Below are 23,740 nucleotides of genomic sequence, written 5' to 3'. Positions count from 1 at the left end.
GAAGTCTGCACCAATGACCACTCTCTCATTTCTGGGAATATTCTGCATCACTTCATCTAACTCATTCCAGAACTTCTCCTTCTCTTCAGATTCACATCCCACCTGCGGGGCATAGCCACTAACAACATTGAGCATCACACCTTCGATTTCCAGTTTCAGACTCATAAGTCTATCTGACATTCTTTTCACCTCTAGGACGTTCCTAACAAACTCCTCCTTCAAGATAACTCCTACTCCATTTCTCTTCTTGTCAGTACCATAATAGTACAACTTAAAGCCTGCTCCTAAGCTTCTAGCCTTACTACCTTTCCACCTGGTCTCCTGGACACACAGTATATCCACCTTCCTTCTCTGCATCATGTCGACCAGCTCTCTACCTTTTCCTGTCATAGTCCCAACATTCAAAGTCCCTACTCTCAGTCCCAGACTCTTTCCCTTCCTCCTCTCTCTCTGCTTCCGAACACGCACTCCACCTCTTCTTCTTGTTCTTGTTCTTCGACCCACAGTAGCCCAATTTCCATTAGTACCCTGTAGGTCATCAGTACCAATGGCGGTCGTTGTTAACCCGGTCCGCGACCGATCCGGTATGGTATAGTTTTGGTTGTCTCGCATATTTGGTTTTGGCAAAAGTTTTACGCCGGATGCCCTTCCTGACGCAACCCTCTGCATTTATCCGGGCTTGGGACCGGCACAGGGAGACACTGCTCCGTGCCCCCCCAAGGCAGGCTTGGAGAGGCACGGGCCAGTGCCGTCCTGAGGCTGCATTATATATATATACACACACACATATATATATATATATATATATATATATATATATACATATATATATATATATTTAGAGAGAGAGAGAGAGAGAGAGAGAGAGAGAATATAATCCATATGTCAATTCAGCTGATCAAATTGTAAGAAAATATAAAATACATTCCTAATAACTGTTTTTAATCTATCATGCAGGACTGCCATTTTAATTCACATACTCCTCCCCCGGGTTCCACATGTGAATATTTGCTTACACAAACATGACAGTACTTTGATGACGGAAATCATTACACAATATCGATTTGGGGGGGTTTGACACTCATTTGGAGTCTTGCGTGCTTTGTGCGGTACGGCAGCCCAGGAGGACATCGGTGAAGCGATTTGACGCCTTCCTTTCTTTGCGTTTGTTGAATTACGATTTAATTACCAGAGAAATTCCAGCAGGGCGGAGCGGAATATTCAACGACTCTGTCTCACTATAGGCACCGCATGGGCTGCTCGGAAATCAAAAACAAGCGTTCCTCAACAGTCCGACTGTGACGCGCCCCCACGAACCAGAAAACAGCAGATAGCCTGACAGAAAGCGCAGCAAAGCAAGGCTGGAGCTGACCTGGGAGATTGTTAGGGTTCTCGGACCAACGCAGAACATCATAACTTCAATACTCCAAGGAGACAAGAAATTAAAGCTTTAAGTAAGTTTGAAGCAACTGATGGTCGTATTTCTGTACAAACAGCCACGCATTTCGGTGTTAACGCAGCTAAGCTCTTTACCCAGGCCTTGGCCCGGCCCTTCGGACTGAAAAGGAAGAATGGTGCCGCAGACCGGGTCAGAGATTTCAGGAGATACGGGGGCTGGGTCGCCCTCACGGATATTCTCACCACCAGACATCTTATGCATTGAAACTTTGTGTCAATGTGAACATGCTAATCGAAACATAATTTTCTAAATTTTAGTGCCAAATACCTCGTCGGTAACGGTACTATTAATTGGATTGGCTGGCTAACGTTAGTGCGTGGCTCAGGTTAGTTGGATAACGTTTATTATTACGACTTCATAGAGCTTTGGTTTTGTTGAAGAGTTCGGGAGTGACGAGTCATTTTCAGGCGAGGGTTGAACTATCCCATCAACTGTTTTTAGGATTGTGAGTAGGCTTCCTGTCGACACCAGCCCCTTCCCTTTACATTTCACACTTCAGCTAGAGCGTGCCATTCAGTGGCTATCGGGCTAACCCCATGTTAGCATAATAGATTAGGTCCATGCTGTTTTCTTAAGTGTTTAAAGTGTCGTAGTGTGTAAGAACTGTTGTCTTTATTTGTCTTGGTTCACTTGTCTGCACAAAAGCTGGCTATTATACATGACCTAGCATGCTGGAACATTAGGTACTCAGTTATGTGCTCTGGCCGGTGACTTGCTCAACATCACTTATCGGGAGCGTTTTAACCGTGTAAAGTCTTGAGCGATGACGGTTGATACGTCTTTAGATAACGTTAGTTAGCTGGCACGCAGTGGTCGCAATACTCGAAGATAAATATGTGCAGTCGGGAAAACAGATTCGACTCACTTTGACAATTGCCGTCCAGTTATCACAACCTGATAGAGACTGATTATTTTCAGGGCTTATATATTAACTAGAGGCGTCGCTCAGTTGTCCTACTTGTAAATCTGTTTCAACCGACTGCAAATGCGTAGTCTAAATTAGTCTTATAGTATGTCCGAATTTGGAAGAGAAACTGCTCTGATATAATAAGTTTTATTTCTGGGCCACGGATCATGGTGTGTCAATTGCTACTTGCTTTAAGTTTGCATAGCGCCAAGTCTTCCTGCATTACCTGTTTTTCAAGAACGGTCTACGCTGCTTTTTTTTGATCTGAAAATAACGAGGAGTTCCTCTGCGCTCATGCTTGCCATATCGGGCGGCCTGGCAGGCCAGCAGTTGGATTCCGGGGAGCCAACAACCCGAGAGGGCTTTGTCCCACAGGCTCATTTTGATGCTTGGTCATGGCTCGGGCACAAGAAGCCCCCACGCACCTTCCCTCTGTGGTGTGGGACTGGAAGTAAGGAAGCAGGCCTCATACAAACTCACACAGGTTACTCCGCCCATACATAATAAGTTAAGGAGCTAAGTAACAGTAGAGTTCTTCACTGCCAAAAATTTTAATGTCGCCGGGCAATTTCCTGGAATGTACAATAGATGGTGTGTGGGTGGGTGGGTGGGGGGAGTCTTGCCATTGAGAGTTAGCAGTTGGTACCAAAATGAAATTTTGTACTACCTATGGATGTAGTGAAAGAGGATATGAAGGTAGTTGGTGTGAGAGAGGGGGATACAGAGAATAGGGTTAGATGGAGAAAGATGACTTGCTGTGGCGACCCCTGAAGGGAAAAGCCGAAAGAAGAAGACCAAAATGAAATTTTGTAGCCCAGTTTAGCCATCGCATGTTGTGTATATAGTAGTGTGTATGTAGTGTGGAATGACATGGTTATGTCTTTGCTGGTGAGAGACTTCATGTTCCCATTCAAGACATTCCTATGCTTGCACAAGGCTGATTTTCTTTGCTGCTGTCTGTTATTAATAACACATTTTCCTAATGAGGTCAGAGATTACACTTCAATTGCCATGAAAAGAGAATGAGCACAATTTGTTCAGAGTTGGAATATTCTCATGCATTTACAAGGCGTGAGACCGGACTGCATGTTTTTTTTTTTCTTCCCCAGACAAATATAAAGCATCTCTGAGTATTTTGGAGTGAGAAGGAACTGATATGTGTTCCAACAGACGAAGTCTATGTTGTCTGCTCTTCTATATCTTCAAAACTAATACATGACACAGTAGTGGCTTTGTTCCTGTTTAAAGCTATCACATCTTTATGACTGAGGGAGGAAAGAATCTTCCATCAAAAAAAAGCATATGGTCACATATTAGACATAACTATTTTGTGTTGATACGGAAGACAAACAGAATCAAGATTATGCTACAAGCCTAAGCCTGTCAGTCCTCAGGAAGCCCTACAGTGGAAAGTTATTCTTAAATGTATTACCATGTGTAATCTTCTTAATCCAAATCACTAAAGAGGCCTGGTCTACGATGCTGACTCCTACACTGTATAGCCGCCATAGTGTGTGTGTAAGCTGGGATCGCACAGAACTGTAGATCACTCACAGTTTGCGCCCCGGTTATTTTGTTCACAACATATCTGTAATCATCAGTCCTTGCTCAACCTGGGTGTTTGAATATAAATGAGCACATTTTCAGTAATGGTGGGGGGATGGGGGCTGGAAAAAAGCTGAAGGATAGTTCTTTAAATAAAGGGACCAAGTTATGTTATAGATCATAAAGATGTGCACATTGTTATATTTATGGACAAGTGCACTCTATGAATAGTGTACCGTACATTAGTACTAAATAATTGATAGCTAATCCCTGAAAAAGACCTCAGCATTTCCACAGACGGTTATATTTGTCCCTCTTGCATATCCCCCTGTTATTTATATAACCCAGTAACAAATATGTTTAATGTGGAAGTATTTTTTCACCCTTGCTAATCCATCCTGATATGAGTGAAGAAAACCAATATGTGTTCCCTCTGAGGGCTCCGGAAGCCATGTGGCAAATTTAGAGCGCTTGTCACCTTCTGTTTAACTCAGCTGTGTGTCTGATATTGACCTGTGTTGTTTTCTTTCAAGCCAATGTGAATGAACTTAAAATACAATATTACTTGAGTACCCTGGCTAATATGAATTGAAGCAAATTACTATGAATGGTTATGTTTAGAGCTTTCACCCATTTAACTTTAGCACATAAATTATGGTTCTATCATAACATGCAAGATAGATGAAGTCTGCCTTAACCGTTTTTCTGAACTGATTTTCTGTTTTTCCTGCAGAATGGCATTAGATATCTACGATTCACAGTACCTGCTCATCTTGGCCCCTACACTGGTCATCGCCCTCATGTTCCTCTTTTTCTGGCTCTTCATGAAGGAAACCTCCTATGATGAGGTGCTTGCTAGGCAGAAACGTGACCTCAAGGTGTCACTTTCGAAGCCAGACACTCGTAAGAAAAATGAAAAGAAGAAGAGTAAGAAGAAGGAAAGTGCCAATGTTGGAGGTGGTGGAGGTGGAGGAGAGTTTGAAGAGGATCTGCATGACTTTGATGCGGCAGATGGTACCCACAGTTCCACTCTGGAGACTGGGGAGGAACCTGCAGCGGTGGCTACACCAGCTCCTGCTCAACCGAAACCTACATCCTATGTTGCGGTTCCAGAGGCAACAGAGGCTCCTCCTGGTCTGAGGGAGAGAAAGAAAAAGGAGAAAAAGGCTGCAAAGATGGCTGCTGCAGCTGCTACTGCCCTGGCCTCCCCTGAGGAGCCAGAAGTGAATGGTTCCAAGCCAGTCAGCCGAAAGACGGAGCCACAGCTAACTGTGAGCAAACAGTCCAGTCCACCCCCGTCTCCACCCCAGCTGGATGTCCAGGTTCAAGTCCAAGTCGCTCAGGCTCCTGTTCAAGCTCAGACACCTCCCCAGGCCTCTGGAAAGAAAAAGGAGAAGAAGAAACAAAAATCAGAGGGAGGTTGGTTGTCAAGAGTTCTGTTTTAACATAGTCGTGTTTTGATTAGTTAGTGATGAATTTCTCAACAAGCCCTTCACTCAAGTTAATGCCATTATGTAGTGGGGTTACAGTGTGCCAGGCAAATGTAAGGCCGGGAGATTTAGTGTGAAAGTAAATATTTTCTATCACGTAGACTTGAATGGATTTATACTTTCCATCCATCTCTTACTTTCTCCTTTTCAATAGATGGCCAGCAGCCAGAGGTTAAAGCAGAGCCAGCTCCAGCATCAGTCAAGAAGGAATCTACTTTGGCTGAAACGAGACTTCTAGACAGTGTTGCTCCAAATGCTCCAAGTGGCAAGAAAAAGAACTCTGCCAAGAAGCAGAAGACCGAGACTGGTAATGATGACAAATCATGCCAAGTGTTCAGATTCAAGCCTGAACTTAGTACCTTGTAATCAGCCAATTCCTATCCTATACAGCAGATGAGCCCCTTATTGTGCCTGACTCAGCAGCCTCTGTGAACCATCAGGCAGCCCACAATGATGTACCATCCAAAGGGGGTGCCAAGAAACAAAAGAATGAGACAGACAAAGGTGAGAGAAAATAGTATCATGAACATATCTATTTTTTCAATTGATATGTTTTTTTCAATGTTGTATCTACTATTCAACTGTTGAACTTTGACTGTATCCTTAATCATGTGTTAACAGAGAACACTGAGCTTAAACTCAAGGAGCTGCTCTCTGGGCTGTCTAGTCTTGCTCTATCAGAGGCAGAGGCTGTTAGTGTAATTTCTCTTCTCAAGAGCCCAAGCGCCGTGGAAGCCTGGCACAAAGTGAGGGACAATTAAGTTGTTTGTTTTTTGAGTAGTGTAATTTTACACGATTAGCTAAAACCATTTCTTCCTGATTACCAGTCTGCTACCAGACCTGACCCTGCTACACAGGAACGTGAAAGACTACTAACAACTCTTCAGGAGGAGGCATCCATTGCCAAAGACAAAGTGAAGCAACTCAGCCAGGTTGAAATTTCAGTGTTGTCCTGGAAATACAACATGGCTGATGTTTTTACCTGGATAAGACTCCCTACGGTGGGCTTCATATTACCCCTTCTCATTGTGCCTTAGGAGCTTCAAGTTGAGAAGCAAAAGACTGTCAGAGCAGAAACCATGATAAGAGAACAACGTGCAGCAATGGAGAAAGAGCTTGGGGGTATGCAGGCCAAAGCCCAGAACAGCCATCAGGAGCTACAGATCCAGGTGAGGGCATTTTGTATTCCCAGATTTATCATGGAAATTGATCCATTTCTTCTCATTTTATTTGAAAACTATCATTAAATGCAGTTCAATTTAATGAAAATGTTAAATGATTTCCTTCCTAATGGCAAATATCACCACTCTATTCAATTGTGTAATTTAACTAGTCACTTAATTTTCAATATGTAGTTTCAGCAGGTGAGAGAGCAGCTGGAGACCCAGATCACTCGACTTCAGCAGGAGAATGGCATTCTTAGGGATGCAGTCAGCACTGCCACCAACCAGATGGAGAGCAAGTCAGTGCAGCATGGCAACACTTTGCATCTAACATAATTTTCTTTAGGATTCCTGGCTTATCATATTCTTAATTCATCTCATCCCACTGACATAATTCCACACCATGAGCCTATTTTTTTTATACTGGTGTTGATTATATTATGCTCATGTTTTCTCATGTTGTTGGTTTAATCAACAACTTCCCTCAATTTAGCAGCCCTTCTTTGCTCTTGATTTCATGTTTTATTTGACAGGAATTCAGCAGAGATCAACAAGTTGCGTTCCGAGTATGCCAGTCTGATGAAAGAGCTGGCAGACAACAATAGCAAGCTGCAACAGGAGGAGCACCAGAGAAAGTCACTGGAGGTCAGCTACAAGCAGAATGTGTCCCAGCTAGAGGTACGCTAATCCAGATCCACATTGCTTTTATTAAAATCCCCAGGGAAGACAAGCCCTATGTGAGCTGGGCAAAACCCAGGTCATGCACACAACTTAAGTTTGTTGAGTAGGTGGAAGTCAAAAGGAGGTGGAAGTCAAAATCCTGGGGAGGGGTGTGGGAAATAGACTTGATGTTGGAAAGATGGTCTTAGCCTTGTGCTGCTAATGATCTGTCACCATCGTCAAAGATTGAAAGTTAATCTCAACAATTAGACTCTGATCCCCACCAATGTTTTAAAAAAAACAAACAAACATAGAGTTTGTCTTTATTGGGGATTCCAGATGACTATGACACTTGTGCAATTGTGCAATTCCACCACAGAGGACCTTTAGAAAGGATTATCTTTGTAATTTTGCAGATATTGACCTTTGGAACGGACCTGAACCCCAAGTTTAAATAAGAAAGTTGTCACTCAACAGTGAAGGCCTTTTAGGTTTTGTTTTTTGTTTGTTTATTTGTATTTAAAGCCTCACGTTCAAAGAGGCTTTTAGAAACTCAGATGTTTGTTAATCATTACAAATAGCTAGTAACACAAAATGTATGTAGACCCTTTGCATAAAGTATGATAAACAGATGTTCTATGTATTTGTTCATTTCTAGGCCCAACTGCAAGATGCAAAGAGACGTTGGGAGGAATTGCAAAATTACCTCCACAGTGTCAATGCAGAAAGAGAGAATCTTCAGGCCTCAAAGCAAGGTGATAAAACGGGTTGTACTTTAAAATGACACCTTTTCTGATAAGATTAGACAGCAAGAGTAAAATTCTGATCTCTGGATGAAGAATTTGTGATTGATACTTGGATACTTGACAATCTTGTTTGTCTACAGTCTTTGGCTTTAATTTACTCAAGTGCCTTTGATAAAAGGTAAAGTCCTTGATAGGATTTATTTTTCTACAGGATTCTGGATCAGAGTGCATTCGTCTTTGTTCATTCACTTGTAAATGCTGACACAGACCACAACTGTTCAGTCTTTTATGCAAGATTCAAAACTCTTCCAGTGCAAAGCCATACACTGTAAATTGTAAAAAATACATAGAAGAAAATTTTGTTAAATCGCAGGATATAACCACTACATTTTTATGTGTTGGTGAGTTTACTTCACAAAAGTAAATCTTTGCAAACTAGGTTATTATTAAAAAAAAACCCAATAATGACCCTTTTTACAATACTATAATCTCCTCCTTCCATCATAATCTTTATGAAAATTACTTTTAAATATATTGTTTCTTTTCTCCTTTAGATCACTTAAAATCAACACAGTCTGTTGTTTAAAAAATGATTTTTCTATGTGTTGATGCAGAACTCCATGGTCAGTTGCTGGCAATGGAGACTGAGGTGAACAGCAAGAATAAGGAGGTCCAGACCCTGGCCAACAGCCTGACTGAAGCCATGGTTTCAAAGGAACGTCTGGAGCAAAAAGTAATTGAGCTGCTGGAAGTTTCCCAGCACAGTGTACCTGATGACTCGCTCCAGGCCCATGTTCAGGTGAAGCCCAAAAGCTTTGTCATACATAAGCTTAAATGAACCTTGTCAATTGAAAGCAACATTGAGCTTGGTTTGATGAGGCTACACTCAATTGCTTTGAATTAATAAGAGAAGAATTTAGAGCACAGTTTATCTCAAATTCTTCTAGGAAACTGCATCACAGATCTCTGTCATTGTGATAGTATATTTGGATGCAGAATGCCTTGCTCTGACAAATAATAGAGTGCGTTCATTCATGTTTTTTTTTCCATCAGAAACTTGTGAATGAAAACAAAGATCTACAAGCTCAAAGTGAAACTCTGCAAGTCCAGAATGAGAACCTGCAGGCCAAGGTCTCTTCACAGGTAATGTTAACATCACTAACATCATCATTATCATTTAGTGACTGCCCAGTTGGCTGTGAATGTTGCGCTAATCATTTTATTGTTTCCTATTCAGGCCAACCATGTCTCTCATATTGAGGAGCTACAGAAGCTGTAAGTGACTTTTGTTGCTGTTTTTGTGATATGGGTAGGTTTATTCTTTATCATCAGCAAATGCAAGTGAGCTCTCCCACCCCTTTAGACTTGCAGAAAAGGAGTTGCAGAGGAAGAGTCTAGAAGATTCTCTAAATGCTGAGCGGAGCAGTGGGGCCAGTAGAGAAACTAATATGCAGGTATAGTCAACAGAATGCACCACTTATCGCATCTTGGGATTATAATGCATTTGAAACTGTCTGGAGATTTTACAGCATATTAGATCTAGTCAATGCTCCACTTTGGTTATGATTTTTTCCTGTGGTTGGCATTTTTTCTATGGGTCTCTGAAATGGAAACATAAGACCCAACTTTTAAATACATCATTTGTTATTATTGTTGATTGTGTATCACTTATTTACCTGCTATCCATCTTGCGCGCGGTGCATACCTGCACTCAGAGTTGTGGGGCATGTTGGAGCCTATCCCAGCTGTCATCGACAAGAGGCGGGGTACACTGGGGACTGGTGTCTAGTAAATCGCAGGGTCACATACAAAGACAGGCAACATTCACTCGTTCGGGGCAATTTTCCCAATTTTTTCCACTTAACCTGCTACATGTTTTGGGACTTTGGGAGGAAACCGGGGAGACCATGCCAACTCCACACAGAAGGATCCCTTTGTCGGAATCAAACCAGGGTCCTTCATGCTGGTTTGACTATACCACTATGCCACCGGGCCGCCCTTATTTACCTAGTAATTTATCAGATATAGATGGACATTGCAATTCATCCTTAGTTTTGCAATTAGATCATACCGGATCGGTCGAAGCCCGGGTTAGCTATGACCGCCGTGGGTACCAATGGAAACTCGGCTACTGAAGGTCAAAGATGGAGAGGAGGAAGGCATGTTCAGAAGCAGAAAGAGAAGAGGAAAGGCAAGACTGTGGGACTGAGAGTAGAGGCTTTGAATATCAGAACAATCACAGGAAAGGGTAGAGAGTTGGCCAACATGATGCAGAGAAGGAAGGTGGATATACTGCGTGTCCAGGAGACCAGAAAAAGGTAGTAAAGCCAGAAGCTTAGGAACAGGCTTTAAGTTGTACTATCATGGTACTGACGGAGAGAAATTGAGTAGGAGTTATCCTGAAGGAGGAGTTTGTTGGGAATGTTCTGGAGGTGAAAAGATTCTATCTGACAATAAATTGAAGGTGTGGTGCTCAATGTTGTAAGTGGCTGTGGGCTTGTTGGTGCAGGTAATAGAGGGGATGAAGAAGTTATGGGCAGATTTGATATACAGGATAGGAACACAGAGGAACAGATGGTGGAAGACTTTGCAAAAAGGTCGCAAATGGCTGGAGTGAACACTTTTCCAGAAAAGGCAGGCACACAGAGCACACAGGTAGACTACATCTTGTATAGACGGGGTAACCTGAAAGAGATGAGTGACTGCAAAGTAGTTGTCGGTGAGAGCATAGCCAGACAGCATAGGATGGTGGTTTGTAGGATGACTGGTGACAAGGAAGATCAGGAGGACAAAGGCAGAGCAGAGGACAAGGTGATGGAAGCAGATGAAAAGGGAGGAGTGTTCTATGGTTTTCAGGGAGGAGTCGAGAAATACTCTGGGTGGTCAGGGAGAGCTTCCAGATGATTGGGCAACTACAGCTAACGTTATCAGTGAGACAGGTAGGAGAGTCCTTTTGTATCGTCTTGAAGGAAAGTAGATAAGGAGACTTGGTGATGGAATGACGAAGTGCAGGAGTATATACAGAGAAAGTGGTTTGCAAAGAAGAAGATGGAAACTGAGAGGAAAAGACAGGAGTACAGGGAGATACAGCATAAGGTAGAAGTAGCAACGGCAAAACAAAGGGTGTACGATGACTTGTATGCGCAGTTAGACAGTAAGGAGCGAGAGAATAATTTATACAAGTTAGTGAAACCGAGAGATACAGATGGAAAGGATGTTCAACTGGTCCAGTTGATTAAGGAGAGATAGGGAAATGTATTGACAGATGCTAGAAGAGTGATGGGAAGACAGAAGAGTACTTTTAAAAGCTGATGAATGAGGAAAATGAAAGAGAGGCAAGGGTGGAAGAGGCGACTATTGTAGACTGTAAAGTTGCAGAGATAAGTAAAAGGAAAGTGAGGAAAGCATTGAAGACGATGACGAGTGTACAGGCTGTTGGTCTTGATACACCCGTGGAGGTGTGGAAGTGTCAAGGAGAGGCAGTGGTACAGTTTCTGACTAGATTATTCAACAGGATCTTAGAGAGTGAGAAGATCCTTGAAGATTGGAGGCGAAGTAGGATGGTCATCATTTCTAAAAATAAGGGTGATTTGCAGAATTCCGGCAATTATAGAGGGATAAAGTTGATGAGCCATACAATGAGGTTATGGGAAAGAGTTGTGGAAACTAGACTGAGAGCAGAAGTCAGCATTTGTGAACAGCAGTATGGATTCATGCCTAGAAAGTGTACTACAGATGCAGTATTTGCTTTGAGAATGCCAATAGAGAAGTACAGAGAAGGCCAGAGGGAGCTGCATATTGTTTTTGTAGACCTAGAAAAAGCATATGACGGTGCCAAGTGAGGAACTCTTGTATTGTATGAGGAAATCTGGAGTGGCAGAGAAGTATGTTACACTGGTGCAGGACATGTATGCACCACTGTGAGACAGTGGTGCGGTGTGCTGTAGGAGTAACAAAGAAATTCTAGGTGGAGGTGGGACTCCTTAAGGGATCAGCCCTGAGCACTTCTTGTTTGCAGTGGTGAAGGACAGGCTGACCGATGAGGTGAGACAGAAATCTTCATGGGCTATGATGTTTGCTTATGACATTGTCATTAGTAGTGAGAGCAGAAATCAGGTTGAGGAAACTCTAGAGAGTTGGCAGTATGCTCGGGAAAGGAGAGTAGGGAAGGTTAGTTGTAGCAAGAGTACATTTGTGTGAATGAGAAGAACCCGGTTGGAATAGTGAGGCTACAGGGAGTGGAGATGAAGAAGTTGGAGGATTTCAGGTACTTGGGGTCAGCAGTCAAAAGCAGCAGAGTGTGGAAAAGAGGTGAAGAGACAGGTTCAAGCAGGTTGGAATTGGTGGAGAAAAGTGTCAGGAGTACTATGCGATAGAAGACTATCAGCCAGAAGGAAAGGAAAGGTGTACAAGACAGTGGTGAGACCAGCTATCCTGTATGGCCTAGAAACAGTTACAGTGCAAAGGCAGGAGGCAGCGCCAGAGGTTGCAGGGATGAAGATGTTGAGGTTCTCTTCGGGAGTGAACAGGATGGATAGGATCAGGAATGAGTCCATCAGAGGAACAGCACGTTAGATGTATTGGAGAAAAGGTCATAGAGGCCAGACTGAGATGGCTCAGTCATGTATTGAGGAGGGACAGTGAATATATTGGTAGACGGATGTTTGAATTAGAGCTGCCAGGCAGGAGGTCTGGAGGAAGACCAAAGAGAAGATTTATGGGCATAGTGAGAGAGGATATGAAGTTAGTTGCTGTGAGAGAGGAGGGTGCAGAGAATGTGGTTAGATGGAGAAGGTTGATTCACTGTGGCGACTCCCGAAGGGAAAAGCCAAAAGGAGAAGAAGAAGAAATGTATTCTTCATCGCTAGATTTAATTGGCGGGACCAAGTTGAACTTCTGGTCAACCTGTATTTGTGCTGAGCGGTTGAATATAAAATATGCTGGCTCACATTAACCAATGTGTCTGGTCAGTGGGTGTTCATTAGTTCCATGGTTTTAAACCCGACAAACAAAACTGGGAGTGAGCTTAGTGATTGTTTAAACTCGAATGTTATTTAGCAGATCCTTTTCTGCCTCTGCAGGCCTTGCACAATGAGAACATGTCACTGAAGGCAGAGATTCAGAATCTGCAGGCACAGATTTCTGATCAGGTTAGTTGTGTACTTTGGCTGTTTTTCCAATTCAAAAAAGCTTCTGTGTGTATATTCTTTTGACACACCCCACCTCTATTTACCATTTCTTCTCCTCTTGTAGACTGCTTCCCAGGTGGCGTTGGACCAATACCAGAAGAGGTTTGTAAAAAGTGAAACAGAATCTTGCTGCAAGAAAGTTTGGCTTATTATTCCATCAGTATTACAATAATTTGTAAATGGGTAAAGAATGCTCTTCTGAAATCTTGCCTCTATAGTGTCCAAGAAAGGGAAGAAAGCATTAAAACAGTTGAAGGCTTGCTGGAGAAGGGACTGATTGAAGTGGCCAACAAGGAGGAAGCTCTGAAGGTGTGTTGTTTTTGATTTAGAAAGGGACACATTGGGTTGGCCACACCTAAAGAGCTATGCACGTGTTGATGTTTGACTAATATCAAATGTAAAAAAAAAAAAAAAAGCATTTTACAGCCGCTTTGTAATAAACATTTCTATTAACTAAGAAGTCTTAAAACTGATATTTTGTATGCTGTAGGCTGTAAGAGAAGAGAACGAGTCCCTAAAACAGGAAGTGGAGGTCCTCAAGAGGAAAACAGCAGAGCAGGTGAATTGGTATATGTTATAATAGGAGCTGCTGCTTTTTTCCTATTCTTTGCCAGTTTGATAATATTTGTCCTTGTAATCCCAGGAAACATCAGAATCAGTTATGGAAGAACTGCAAAGCAAGTAAGATCAATTGAGCTTACTTGTTTATTATTAGTTTATGCTGGTTTAGATTTAGTGTGTGTATTGTAAATTCCAGTGGCAGTAACCATCTTGTTGTGGCTGGGTCTCCACTGTGATTCATAGTGATTGGATATTCTTGGCACCTCAGGCAACCAAATGATATTTTTACCTCTGATCTCGAAGAGCGCCAAATAATATTGCATTTAATGGTTTCACAACGGGATGTAATTTTAAATTTGAGAACTATGTGAGTGTCCTGAAAGACTTTACACTCATATGAGTTATAACCCCCCTATTTGTGCTATACAGGATCCTAGAGCAAGATGGGAAGCTAAAATCTTTGGAGGAAAGCCTACAGGCAGCGCAAGAAAGCAGTTCCACCAAGGCAAATACAGTTGAGGTGTGGACTTCATTGTTGTGTTGTAAACTCTTATCAATGAAATATTTTAATCAGGTTTCATTTGGTAAGAAATTATGTTCTATACATAGTAATTGTCAGCTGTTAGTTTGCTCTCTTGTCTGAATCTCTTTCTGTCTTAAAGGCCCTGGAGCAGCACTTGGTTGCCCTTCATGCAGAGATGGAGCAGATGAAACAAAGGGAGACACCAGAAGAACTGACCACTTCAGTTACTCAGTTCCAAGAACTCCAGGAGCAGTATGTTGACTCAACACACTGTAAAATGCATTCCTCCTGTCAAGCCCGACAAACCAGACCACTGACGGGACTCTCTGATTCTTAGTCTTGCCATGAAGGATCAGGAGATCCAGAAACTTCAGACTGAGCTGGAGGCAAAGAGGAGAGAACAGATGGAGGAAAATCAAGAGGTAAGAGAGGGTCACAAAATGAAAATCCTAATGATACCGATTGAAATGTTTAAAATGTTTTGGTATTGAAGAAGTTTTTGAAAAAAACGTGACTTGAAAATATAAAGTGAGGAAGGCCATGACATTAAGATATACTCCATAGTTACTACTTTAATTTAGTTTTCAATATACGCTTGAAACACTTGATAGCGGTGCAGTGGTTTGACAGATGTGAGAATATGGACTCTCTCTCTTTCTCTCTCTAAATCATAATTAATAAAAATGAATTATTTTGGGACTGTCCTAGGTATGTTCTAGTCATTTATCCTGCTGTTGTAAGGATTTTGAAGTTTTGCATTTATTCACAGAGGCATTTCTATAGCTATAAATTGTTGCAAAAATTGTTTGAAGAGTATTCTCACTCTTTCTTTGTCTAATACAGTCCCAATCTGGAAAGCCAAGCCAAGAGATTCTTTCACTGTGAGTAATATTTAATGTTTAAACACATTTTGATCATGTATTGTCACTTTAAAGGATCCTTTACTAATGGTGAGAACATTCATAATGAACTGAATTATTGTCCATCAGGTTGTTGGAGAGGGAGAAGCAGGTGACAGATCTACAGGATGAGCTGGATGAGCTGAGAGACTCCCTGGAGCTTCATAGAAAGAAGAACAACGTAGGTATTCTACAGAGCCACCAGAGCCTCTAACCTCCTAGCTTTGGTCTGGCCCTGTCACCCTCCTCCTGTAGCACCCAAAAACCTCTCCTTAGATATGTTCATACTTCCTTGTGTCCACTGCCATAAAGTTTTTTTTTTTGGGTCTGTTTATTGTTTTCTTCACCTATAAATATGAATACATACATCACTGCAGATGTCTGTTTTGATTTGGATTGCTTCATCTGAACATTGCATAACAGAGCTTCCAGCCTACTCTTACATGGCTCGCTGTTGGCCATGAGTGTTTGAGCAAGCTTGTCTGTGCTTGTTGGTGATTCAGAGCGGAAGAAACTAGAATTTGATTGTTAAAGGCATCTTATTTGGATTTCAATTCCAGCAAATAGTTTCATATTAATTTGGCCCAAAGCATCCTCAGCCTATTTATTTTTTATCGTGCATGTTGCTTTTACCCCACATGAGGTGTGAGACTGGGACCTGCGGGGCTTTTGGGTCATTCTTTATTGTGGTTAAAAATTACATTCGTTGATTCTATTGTTACTCAGCCTGTATTTGAGGGACACTGCATGTATGTTCCCTGAGGCTGAACTGAAAACAGTATCTTTCTGGAACTGACCAAAACAGGAGCTTCGGGAGAAAAACTGGAGTGCAATGGAAGCTCTGTCAGCCACCGAGTCCCTGCTTCAAGGAAAACTCAGCAAAGTTGTCAAGGTTCGACACCCCACCTCAGTCTGCTTCTCTGTAGTTCCAATCTGATGCATTCCCCCAAGATGCTGATTTATTTGTTTATTTGTTTGTTTCTTTTTTTTTTTACTTAACTGATTAAATGAGATCTATCATTCCACCATCATCCATAACAAAGCTGCATACTCATTTACCCCACACCTAAACTTTGCTCCTGCTGAAAGTGGGGTGCGGGTCGGAAAGGTTTTCAAATGGTTGAATTTGGAGCTGTTGAACAATGTTTTGGTTGGTTATTGTGGTTAGGGGTGGGTGATATGGTGAAAAAAGTTAAATAGTTTACGTTACCACTGTAGCAGTATATGTCATAAACAGGGATTATTCTTAAAATTCCATTAAGATCACACAATGCTACTGACTACATTTTCTCTATTTGACACTTTTATCCCAACAGGTTCTTAGTCGCAGTGTTCCACCCTGTCTGTATTTTTATATTAATTGTTTTACCTTAACCGCATTGTTTGCATAAGCGTTGCAATATTATTAACTCCCAAAACACTCCCAGTGGATTAAATTCATTAATTTTAATGTCACCTGTAAATAGATCATATCACCCTACTCTACCCATTGATTCATTGTACAGGAACCCTATAAGTATTTAAAGTTCGTATGTCAAAGCTGATTGGTTGAAATGAGTGTGCAGTAACCTCGAAATTATTTCACTCTGTCATTAAGTTGAAATTCATGGTTATTTTGTTATGTCCTCCTTGTACCATGTGACTCATTTCAAGCATGCTAGTCACCCATTCTGCTTGTGGAATCTAATGCCAATGTCATAAGTTAATCATCAGTGGAAGATATTTGATCCATTGCAATTGAAGTTAATGAAAATGCAACCTGTAGCTTTTGTTCATAATGTTTTGTACCTGCTACACAAATGTTTCTTGTCCATTAAGATCATTTAACGATGTGTGCGCGTGTGCGTGTGCGTGATTCAGTCATTGGAGTACAGTTTGAAAGGAAAAATAGATCTTGGGAGATCCAGGGATTTCCTCGCCAACTGTTTTATTCTGTCAGTCCAGTGTACACTTGTCTAAGAGATGCTTTTTGACACCTTGTGTTAACATGTATGTTGCTTCGCTGGCGAGCATTTGGCAGACATTCTCCCTTCAGGTCATGAAGTGACAGTGTATGAAGGTGCCTATCATGGGAAGAGTAAAAGCGCTTTTTTATGTATTGAACCATTTTAAGGTCATTTTAAATGTTATAAAGGTATATTGATGTGATTTTAGGCATCAGGAGACGCTTTCAGGAGCATCGGAGCATGATATCTGTTCTCAATCCGAAAGATGTCGGTGGTTTGTCTCAAATTGTTGGAGATGGAAATGAGACCATTTAGTCTCCTGCCCTTTATTTTGTGGTTGCATTTAAGTCATCACTGTTTGATTCAAGCAATCCACAGCATTATGTAATTGCTGGGTTCATGATTTAAAGTGGAGTTGGTTGAGGAATAAACACTGTTGCAGACTTATCTGCTGATCTACAATTCAGCCTCTGACGTTACTGGACTATTTGATCGTTCCGCTAATCGCCTCTGCTCTTTTTCTCCATCTACATTATATACTCTTTATGTTTTTTCATAGGAAAACCAGTCAGCACTGGCTTTGTCTCAAGCTGAGTGTCGCAATGTTCTTCATAGGCTCCTGCCCCATGTGCCTCTGCCCAATGAGCAAGTATGGGCACTCATGTTTTACAATGTGACAATGGCATTTTACTTATATTGTCGTTAGGTACTCCATTTTTACACATTTTTATTTTATTCCTTTTTATTTTCTGTCCACTCTTATCAGAACCATCAAGATTGGCTCCACAATTTTGAGAGAGCAGTTGCTGAAGGTTCAACTTCACAATGGAACCCGGCATCAGGAGACTCTGAGGTAAATGTAGTGACCAGAATCTGAAAATAATTTCCATTGTGATGAGAAATGAGACGTTTTATTCTCTTACCAGGGACTGTCTGAGAAACTGAAAGAAGCTGAGGAAACTCAAAAAATTCTACAGAAAGACTGCGAAACATACAAGAAAGTTTTAGCGGAGACGGTGAGATATTTTTTCTGTTCCTTTCTGTTTGTAGCTCAGTGGCAAAACTGAGCTGCCATTCCTTCTGTGTTCACAGGAGGGCATTCTTCAGCGCCTCCAGAGCAGCGTGGAGCAGGAAGAGACCCGCTGGAGGGTAAAACTGGAACTGTCACAGGGGGAGCTGAGAGAGGCATGTCTTCACATTTAGATGAAAATGAGACTGAGGTGTTGGCTTTCTTTTGGTTTTCACCTCACCAAAGTGGTTTTTCTTTTCCTTAAAATAGATGAGCCAGAAAGTCATCGCTCTGGAGCAAGAGATTGACAGATTGACTGAGGGCGGAGAGTTGGAAAATGTCAGTCCACACTCAACACAGGCCTACTGTTGTTACAAATTTGCCCAATATTATGTTGCTTCAAATTGCCACTCTTTTGGTTCTGTTCACTCCAATGTGCTTTTTAGCTGAGAAGAGAGAAGCACCACTTGGAGTCTGAGTTGGAGAGGGCAGAGCGTGAGAGTGCCACATATGTGACAGAGGTTCGAGAGGTGAGCCGAGTCCGAACTGTTAACCACTGTGCGCTGCTTGTGCTTGAATCCTCCTGCAACACATTAATGAGTTCTGTGTGTTGGTTTTACATTGATTTTGGTTTTAATACATCCCTTGCATATCTTGTGTATTGAGGCCAATAAAGTCCAAGCAACATTGACAAACGCTAGTACTGGAAATGCAGGCACTACATTCTAGACTAACTTTAGAGACCCCTTTTGGCAAATTCATGCAACATGATCTGGGTGAAAAGTGAGAGCTTCCACTTTTTATAGCTCCCTCTTGCCCTCATTAGTCCTGTTTAGATGCTGGTTTTGGTTGTGCTGTTCAGAACAAAGTTCCATAGACTCCCATTAAACACATAATCTCAAACTTAATTTCAGCTCAAAGATCTGTTGACTGAGTTGCAGACCAGACTTGATGGCTCATATACAGAGGCCATCAGGCAGAATGAGGAGCTGAATTTGGTAAGCATTGATCATCCTGTAGTTAGAGCTCCTTTTGAAACCTATCCCTGTAGCACTCAGTGGTGGTGTTACACTGACTGCCACAAGAAAGGATACATCTTCTGAACAGGAAGACATTCAAAACCAAAATTATTTCCCTGCCAGCATAATGGATTTTAATTTATCACTTTTTTTTTAAAGTAAGAAACATTACGTTGTCAAAACAACTGAGTGGTATTAATGATGCCACACACTTGCTTAGCTTGTCTTCCAATGGTAACTCCCTACCTTTTCACTTCTCTGCATACTGGTGGGTAATAAAGAATCGTTTAAGCTTTTGGTGCATAATGCTAAAATAACTCTGTTTTCTGACTATCCATAATAACTTTACTCTCTTTTTTAGAACTGTGAACCTATCCCATCTACTGATTTCTGTTTAATTGTTTTTTTTTGTTTGTCTGTCAAGTTCTAATTGTTTTATCTGGATACAAGGCATGTTTCTTTTCCTGCTGACTGCGTCTTGTTATATGAAAACCCAACTTCTTTAAAGTGGTATCAGTTTCCTAGGGTGACTAAACAGTACAGTGTAGAATCTGAGAACCGCTGTTCTTATTATTGTACGTTGTAATATCCTTGTTCAAAGTAGTATAAACTACTGTCAGTTCCTGTTAACCTTCTACCTAAAACTACACACTTCAATTTTCTTGTTTTCCACAGTGCTGTTCGTCTAAAAAATAGCTTACATTGGACAAATAAAATGCTCACATCCTTTTTTTGGTGCACACCACATCATTAGGCATTATGTTAATTGATGTGTGGATGTGTGTTTTCTGCTTCCAGTTGAAAACTCAGCTGACTGAGACTCTGTCTAAGCTGGAGACAGAAGAGAATGAGAGGCAAAAGGTGGCCGGTGACCTTTACAAGGTAAGAATTGTGACTCAGATGCATCGCCTTGCTGATAGGCATTCAACTCCTGACCACTGCGCTAACAAAAACTGCTCTATATCTGACTTAGGCCCAGCAGTCTCTCGATCTGATCCAAGGGGAGCTCTCCAAAGTGACAGACTATGCTGATGATTTGATTGAGAATAGCAGTCTGTCGTCACAGAGGGTACAAATCTGAAATTTAGGTGTTGTAACAGTGTAGAGCCCACATGTATCTAATTTAAACTCTTTGGCAGGAGGAAATTGATAGAAAGGAGAAGATGACTGCGGGACTAAACCAAACAGTCAGAGAACTGCAGCAGCTGCTACAGGATGTCAGCCGACAACTCACCAAGGAGGGGGTATGACCTGTTTGCTGTTATTCCCTTATTTTCTAAACTGCAACTGAAATTCCATTTTTTGCTCCCTCTCTCTCTCTCTCTTGCCCCCTCCCCCAGGAGGTTGAAAAAGATCTACCCAAGGTATAGTTAGCTGGGGATAGACACACGACGCAGCAATCTGACTTCACTGAAGATACCACATTTGATTTGACCTTCGGTGTCATCGCTACAACTCTCACACCATACTGTCACACCCAACCATTTTTTTTTTCCACCCTCTTTCACCTCAGCAGTTTGGGCAGCAGTTTCATTCTGACTCTGGCTAAGGCAATGGCCAACGACTCCCAGACTTACTGCTGGCCACAAGGGATTACGTAGAGGTTAAAGTTATTATACATACTCCAGTATAAGTACCAAAATACACATTATTACACTCCCACTACATTCCTCTTCAGCAGCATCACGTGTTAATTTTTATTATAATCTTATCAGTGACATTTGCATACTTACCCATGTGGAGACAATTCCTCTGTTCTGAGCACCTGTATATTTCAAAGAAATCTTTTGGAATACTGCAGTAGTTTATGTGTCCCAACACGGCTGTGATACACATTTCCAACTTTACTAAACTTTCGGTTCAGTGTTTATTTTTTCTTAACTTAAAGATATGTATTATTTTAATGTACCAGGTAGGACCTGCTGAAATACATAATGTTGTTAATCCCCTCTGGACCCCAAACCTATCAATACTTGTGTATCAGCTGGCACTCATGACTACATTGCTCCATGTGTATCTTGGCTTTATATTGGGTGGAATATAAGATCAAAATGGGACGCAGCATATCCAGTGGGTCACGATGAGACTGTAACTTACAGGGAACAACTATATACAGATCTGTACTGCTGAGTCTGACCCTGGGTACAGAAGAAGGCCAGGTTAACGTAGAGGTTTTTATTCTCTTGCAACTACTCTAGGAATAAGTGTCCCATATCATCGGTAATCAACACTTGCTATATTGTTGCTAAGTTCATTAACACTGAAGAATTTGTTCTTTTTGTAACAGGTGATGTTAATAAAAGGGATGCGTGATAAATCTTGCATGTATTGCTGTTTTTTTCCTCCATTTTTGCACTGCTGTCTCTCTACCACCATGGGGCACCACATGACTTAGAATTATGTTCAAATTGATTTTGTTCTTAGTTCTGCTAAACTTGTATGTACAAAAGCCAACTACAGTGTTTAAATGCTTGTAAATCTGCCAGGAGGCATGTTATACTTTTGTAAAAAAAAAAAATCTGAAGTTTGAAGTACAAATATGTGCCTTCTGGTTGGTTAATTCCACATCACCATCAGAAACTCCCTCCATGAGTGCTTTTATGGAATATCGGCAGTGTGGCTGCTTGTCTAATTCTAAGATCGAAACAGTTTTTTTCTTTTAATACCTTTGAACTGGGCATTCTGAGCTATTATATTTCATGAAAAGTACCACTGTTGGCTAGGATGCAAAAATACTGTTCTACCTTTAAGCTGAAATAATCAAAAGCAACTATTGCCTTTGCAACAAGATTGAGAACTTCACAGATGTGGTAACTAAAAAGAATCATGAAAATATACTTGCATTGTAATTACTTCAAATGACGTAAAGCTATGTAATAAATCGGAAATCACTTTTTTTTTTCATGCATGGGTGTCAGGGCTTTTTTTTTTAATTCCAATGTGACATTTTTAAAATATCAAACTAATGCATTCATATGCACCTGATTTGATATACCTTATGCCCCTGTGTTTTTAGGCTGTTTCTAACAACGGTATTGTTTTGTTGGGTGGGAAGTGGAGGGGTGGGCTTCAGGTCAGAGGGACGAACAATATGGGATCAGCACATTCCGCACATTCTCCCTCACTGTCATGCTGCAGTCAGCTGATTGGAGATCTGGCTTTTACATTCATGGAATATTCACGAAGAAACCGGCACCACAGGATCTTCAACATATGATGTTTGACATAAACACAGGGACAGTTATAGTACAATATACAGTAGACACAATTTCCTGCACAACACATGCTTCCCACATTATTAACCATGTATATCTATTTTTCTTTTCGTAAGGTATTGCCACATTCCTTGTGGATGACCTGTTAAATTGACAGATTTCCATTCAGGACAATTTTCCACAATTTGATCATAATTAAAAGACTTGACACTTTGGCAACTTTTTCTTTAGTTGCATCTCAATTATTACTGATAGTCTCATGACTCCCTCAAAAGACTGACATGAGCGTGTGCAGAGAGCAGAAAGAGGGTTAGCAAGAATTTTTATCTTTCTGTTTCATCATTGGTCCCACTGAGTTTCAACTATAAAAGTAAGCTGGTTGCAAAGGCTTTTGCTACCTCTTGCCTGGTAACATTTGACTCATCCTCTTAAACATAGATTTGCACTCACACTACAACCAGCAAAGCAGTCCACTCCCTGCATCTGCTCTCCATCAGTGTGGTATGTGCATCAGGGCCTTTGATCCCCCCCTCACCAACTCCACTGCTTCTGTGTATGCACGTGGGAGGGTGAATAAGACAGACAGAGAAGAGACTGTTGTGCTCTTTTACACAGGCAATGCTCAGTGAATGAAAGAAAGAGGAAAGAGCCAGTGACATAAAAGAGCAGTAAACAATCATTACACCCACAGCTTTTGGGCCTGGCTTTAAGGTCTGTGGTGAAAGGCCTACAGCATCTCTTCATCCTTGTGTTTAACTGCTAAAGAGGAGGCATATTCACATTATTGTATTTTTAACCAGAAGATGTTTTGTCTCATATTTTATATATACATTTCAATTATTCATGAGAAATGATGATTAATTAATGTAATTGTTTGCCATCTGGTTGTTGTATTTTTTTTCATGATTGTAAAGGGTCTATGGTGATTTTTTTTTTTTTTTTGTATTATCCTGAAGAATTCATATATATAGTCCAATTGAATTTATGGGCATTGTGTTGTTGCTGGCAAATCCTGTATATTGTGTGATACAATGGCTTAGAACCAATTACATATCTCCCCTCTAGACAATGAGATACATCTTATCTTGCATCCACTCAGTAGCAACATTGATGCACAGATTTAAGAATAACACCAACATTTACGATCTATTTCTTTTTTTTTTTTGCTTACAACCAGAATATATGGATGCATGTAGCAAAGTTGTGTATTTGTGCGGTAAAAGGGTTGCAGGTTACAAGAAAAGGAAGACATAATTTCCCAGGCTCCACTGGGCCTGTAGTAGCTTTTGTTCTTGTGTTGGGTGTTATTGCACTTTGAAACTGAGCACCAGTTCAAACAGGACCATAATTGTAGAGGCTATAGGACCACCGAGGGGGTCTGAAGCAGTGAGAGCACCTCCAGCTATGCA

General features: G+C 41.2%; 1 protein-coding gene across 5 annotated transcripts; it reads left to right on the top strand.

The window, feature by feature from the left end:
* Nucleotides 1–1,298: 1,298 nt before the first annotated feature.
* Nucleotides 1,299–21,433, top strand: ktn1 (kinectin 1). Of its 5 annotated transcripts, none has more exons than XM_086149871.1 (36): nucleotides 1,299–1,454; nucleotides 4,645–5,330; nucleotides 5,556–5,708; nucleotides 5,792–5,905; nucleotides 6,023–6,147; nucleotides 6,229–6,333; nucleotides 6,439–6,570; nucleotides 6,757–6,863; nucleotides 7,098–7,242; nucleotides 7,883–7,979; nucleotides 8,585–8,769; nucleotides 9,024–9,113; nucleotides 9,208–9,245; nucleotides 9,334–9,424; nucleotides 13,052–13,120; nucleotides 13,224–13,261; nucleotides 13,378–13,468; nucleotides 13,650–13,718; nucleotides 13,803–13,840; nucleotides 14,150–14,240; nucleotides 14,383–14,495; nucleotides 14,581–14,665; nucleotides 15,087–15,124; nucleotides 15,233–15,323; nucleotides 15,948–16,034; nucleotides 17,648–17,737; nucleotides 17,855–17,941; nucleotides 18,015–18,104; nucleotides 18,181–18,273; nucleotides 18,368–18,436; nucleotides 18,544–18,627; nucleotides 19,012–19,095; nucleotides 19,915–19,998; nucleotides 20,090–20,185; nucleotides 20,256–20,360; nucleotides 20,457–21,433. In XM_086149871.1, exons 2-36 carry the CDS (start codon nucleotides 4,646–4,648, stop codon nucleotides 20,484–20,486), a joined length of 3,789 nt encoding a protein of 1,262 aa, XP_086005997.1. In that variant the 5' UTR covers nucleotides 1,299–1,454; nucleotide 4,645; the 3' UTR covers nucleotides 20,487–21,433. The 5 variants fall into 5 exon arrangements, with proteins under 5 accessions (XP_086005997.1, XP_086006025.1, XP_086006015.1 ...); XM_086149879.1 differs by having other exon boundaries at nucleotides 1,301–1,454; nucleotides 5,795–5,905; XM_086149899.1 differs by lacking the exon at nucleotides 15,948–16,034.
* Nucleotides 21,434–23,740: the final 2,307 nt, after the last annotated feature.

This window comes from Fistularia commersonii, chromosome 1 (genome assembly GCF_037954325.1).
Source record: "Fistularia commersonii isolate RoL2024-O1a breed Wild chromosome 1, RoL_Fcom_v1.0, whole genome shotgun sequence".
NCBI lineage: Eukaryota > Metazoa > Chordata > Actinopteri > Syngnathiformes > Fistulariidae > Fistularia > Fistularia commersonii.
This window is presented reverse-complemented; position numbering and strand designations above follow the sequence as displayed.

What these genes read in the sequence shown, in the direction of transcription:
- ktn1 (XM_086149871.1), top strand. Translation starts at nt 4,646, where the DNA reads ATGGCATTAGATATCTACGATTCACAGTACCTGCTCATCTTGGCCCCT. An exon ending in TTCATAGAAAGAAGAACAAC is followed by an intron (nt 15,324 to 15,947) that starts GTAGGTATTCTA and finishes TGACCAAAACAG; the next exon opens with GAGCTTCGGGAGAAAAACTG. An exon ending in AGGGCGGAGAGTTGGAAAAT is followed by an intron (nt 18,437 to 18,543) that starts GTCAGTCCACAC and finishes TGTGCTTTTTAG; the next exon opens with CTGAGAAGAGAGAAGCACCA.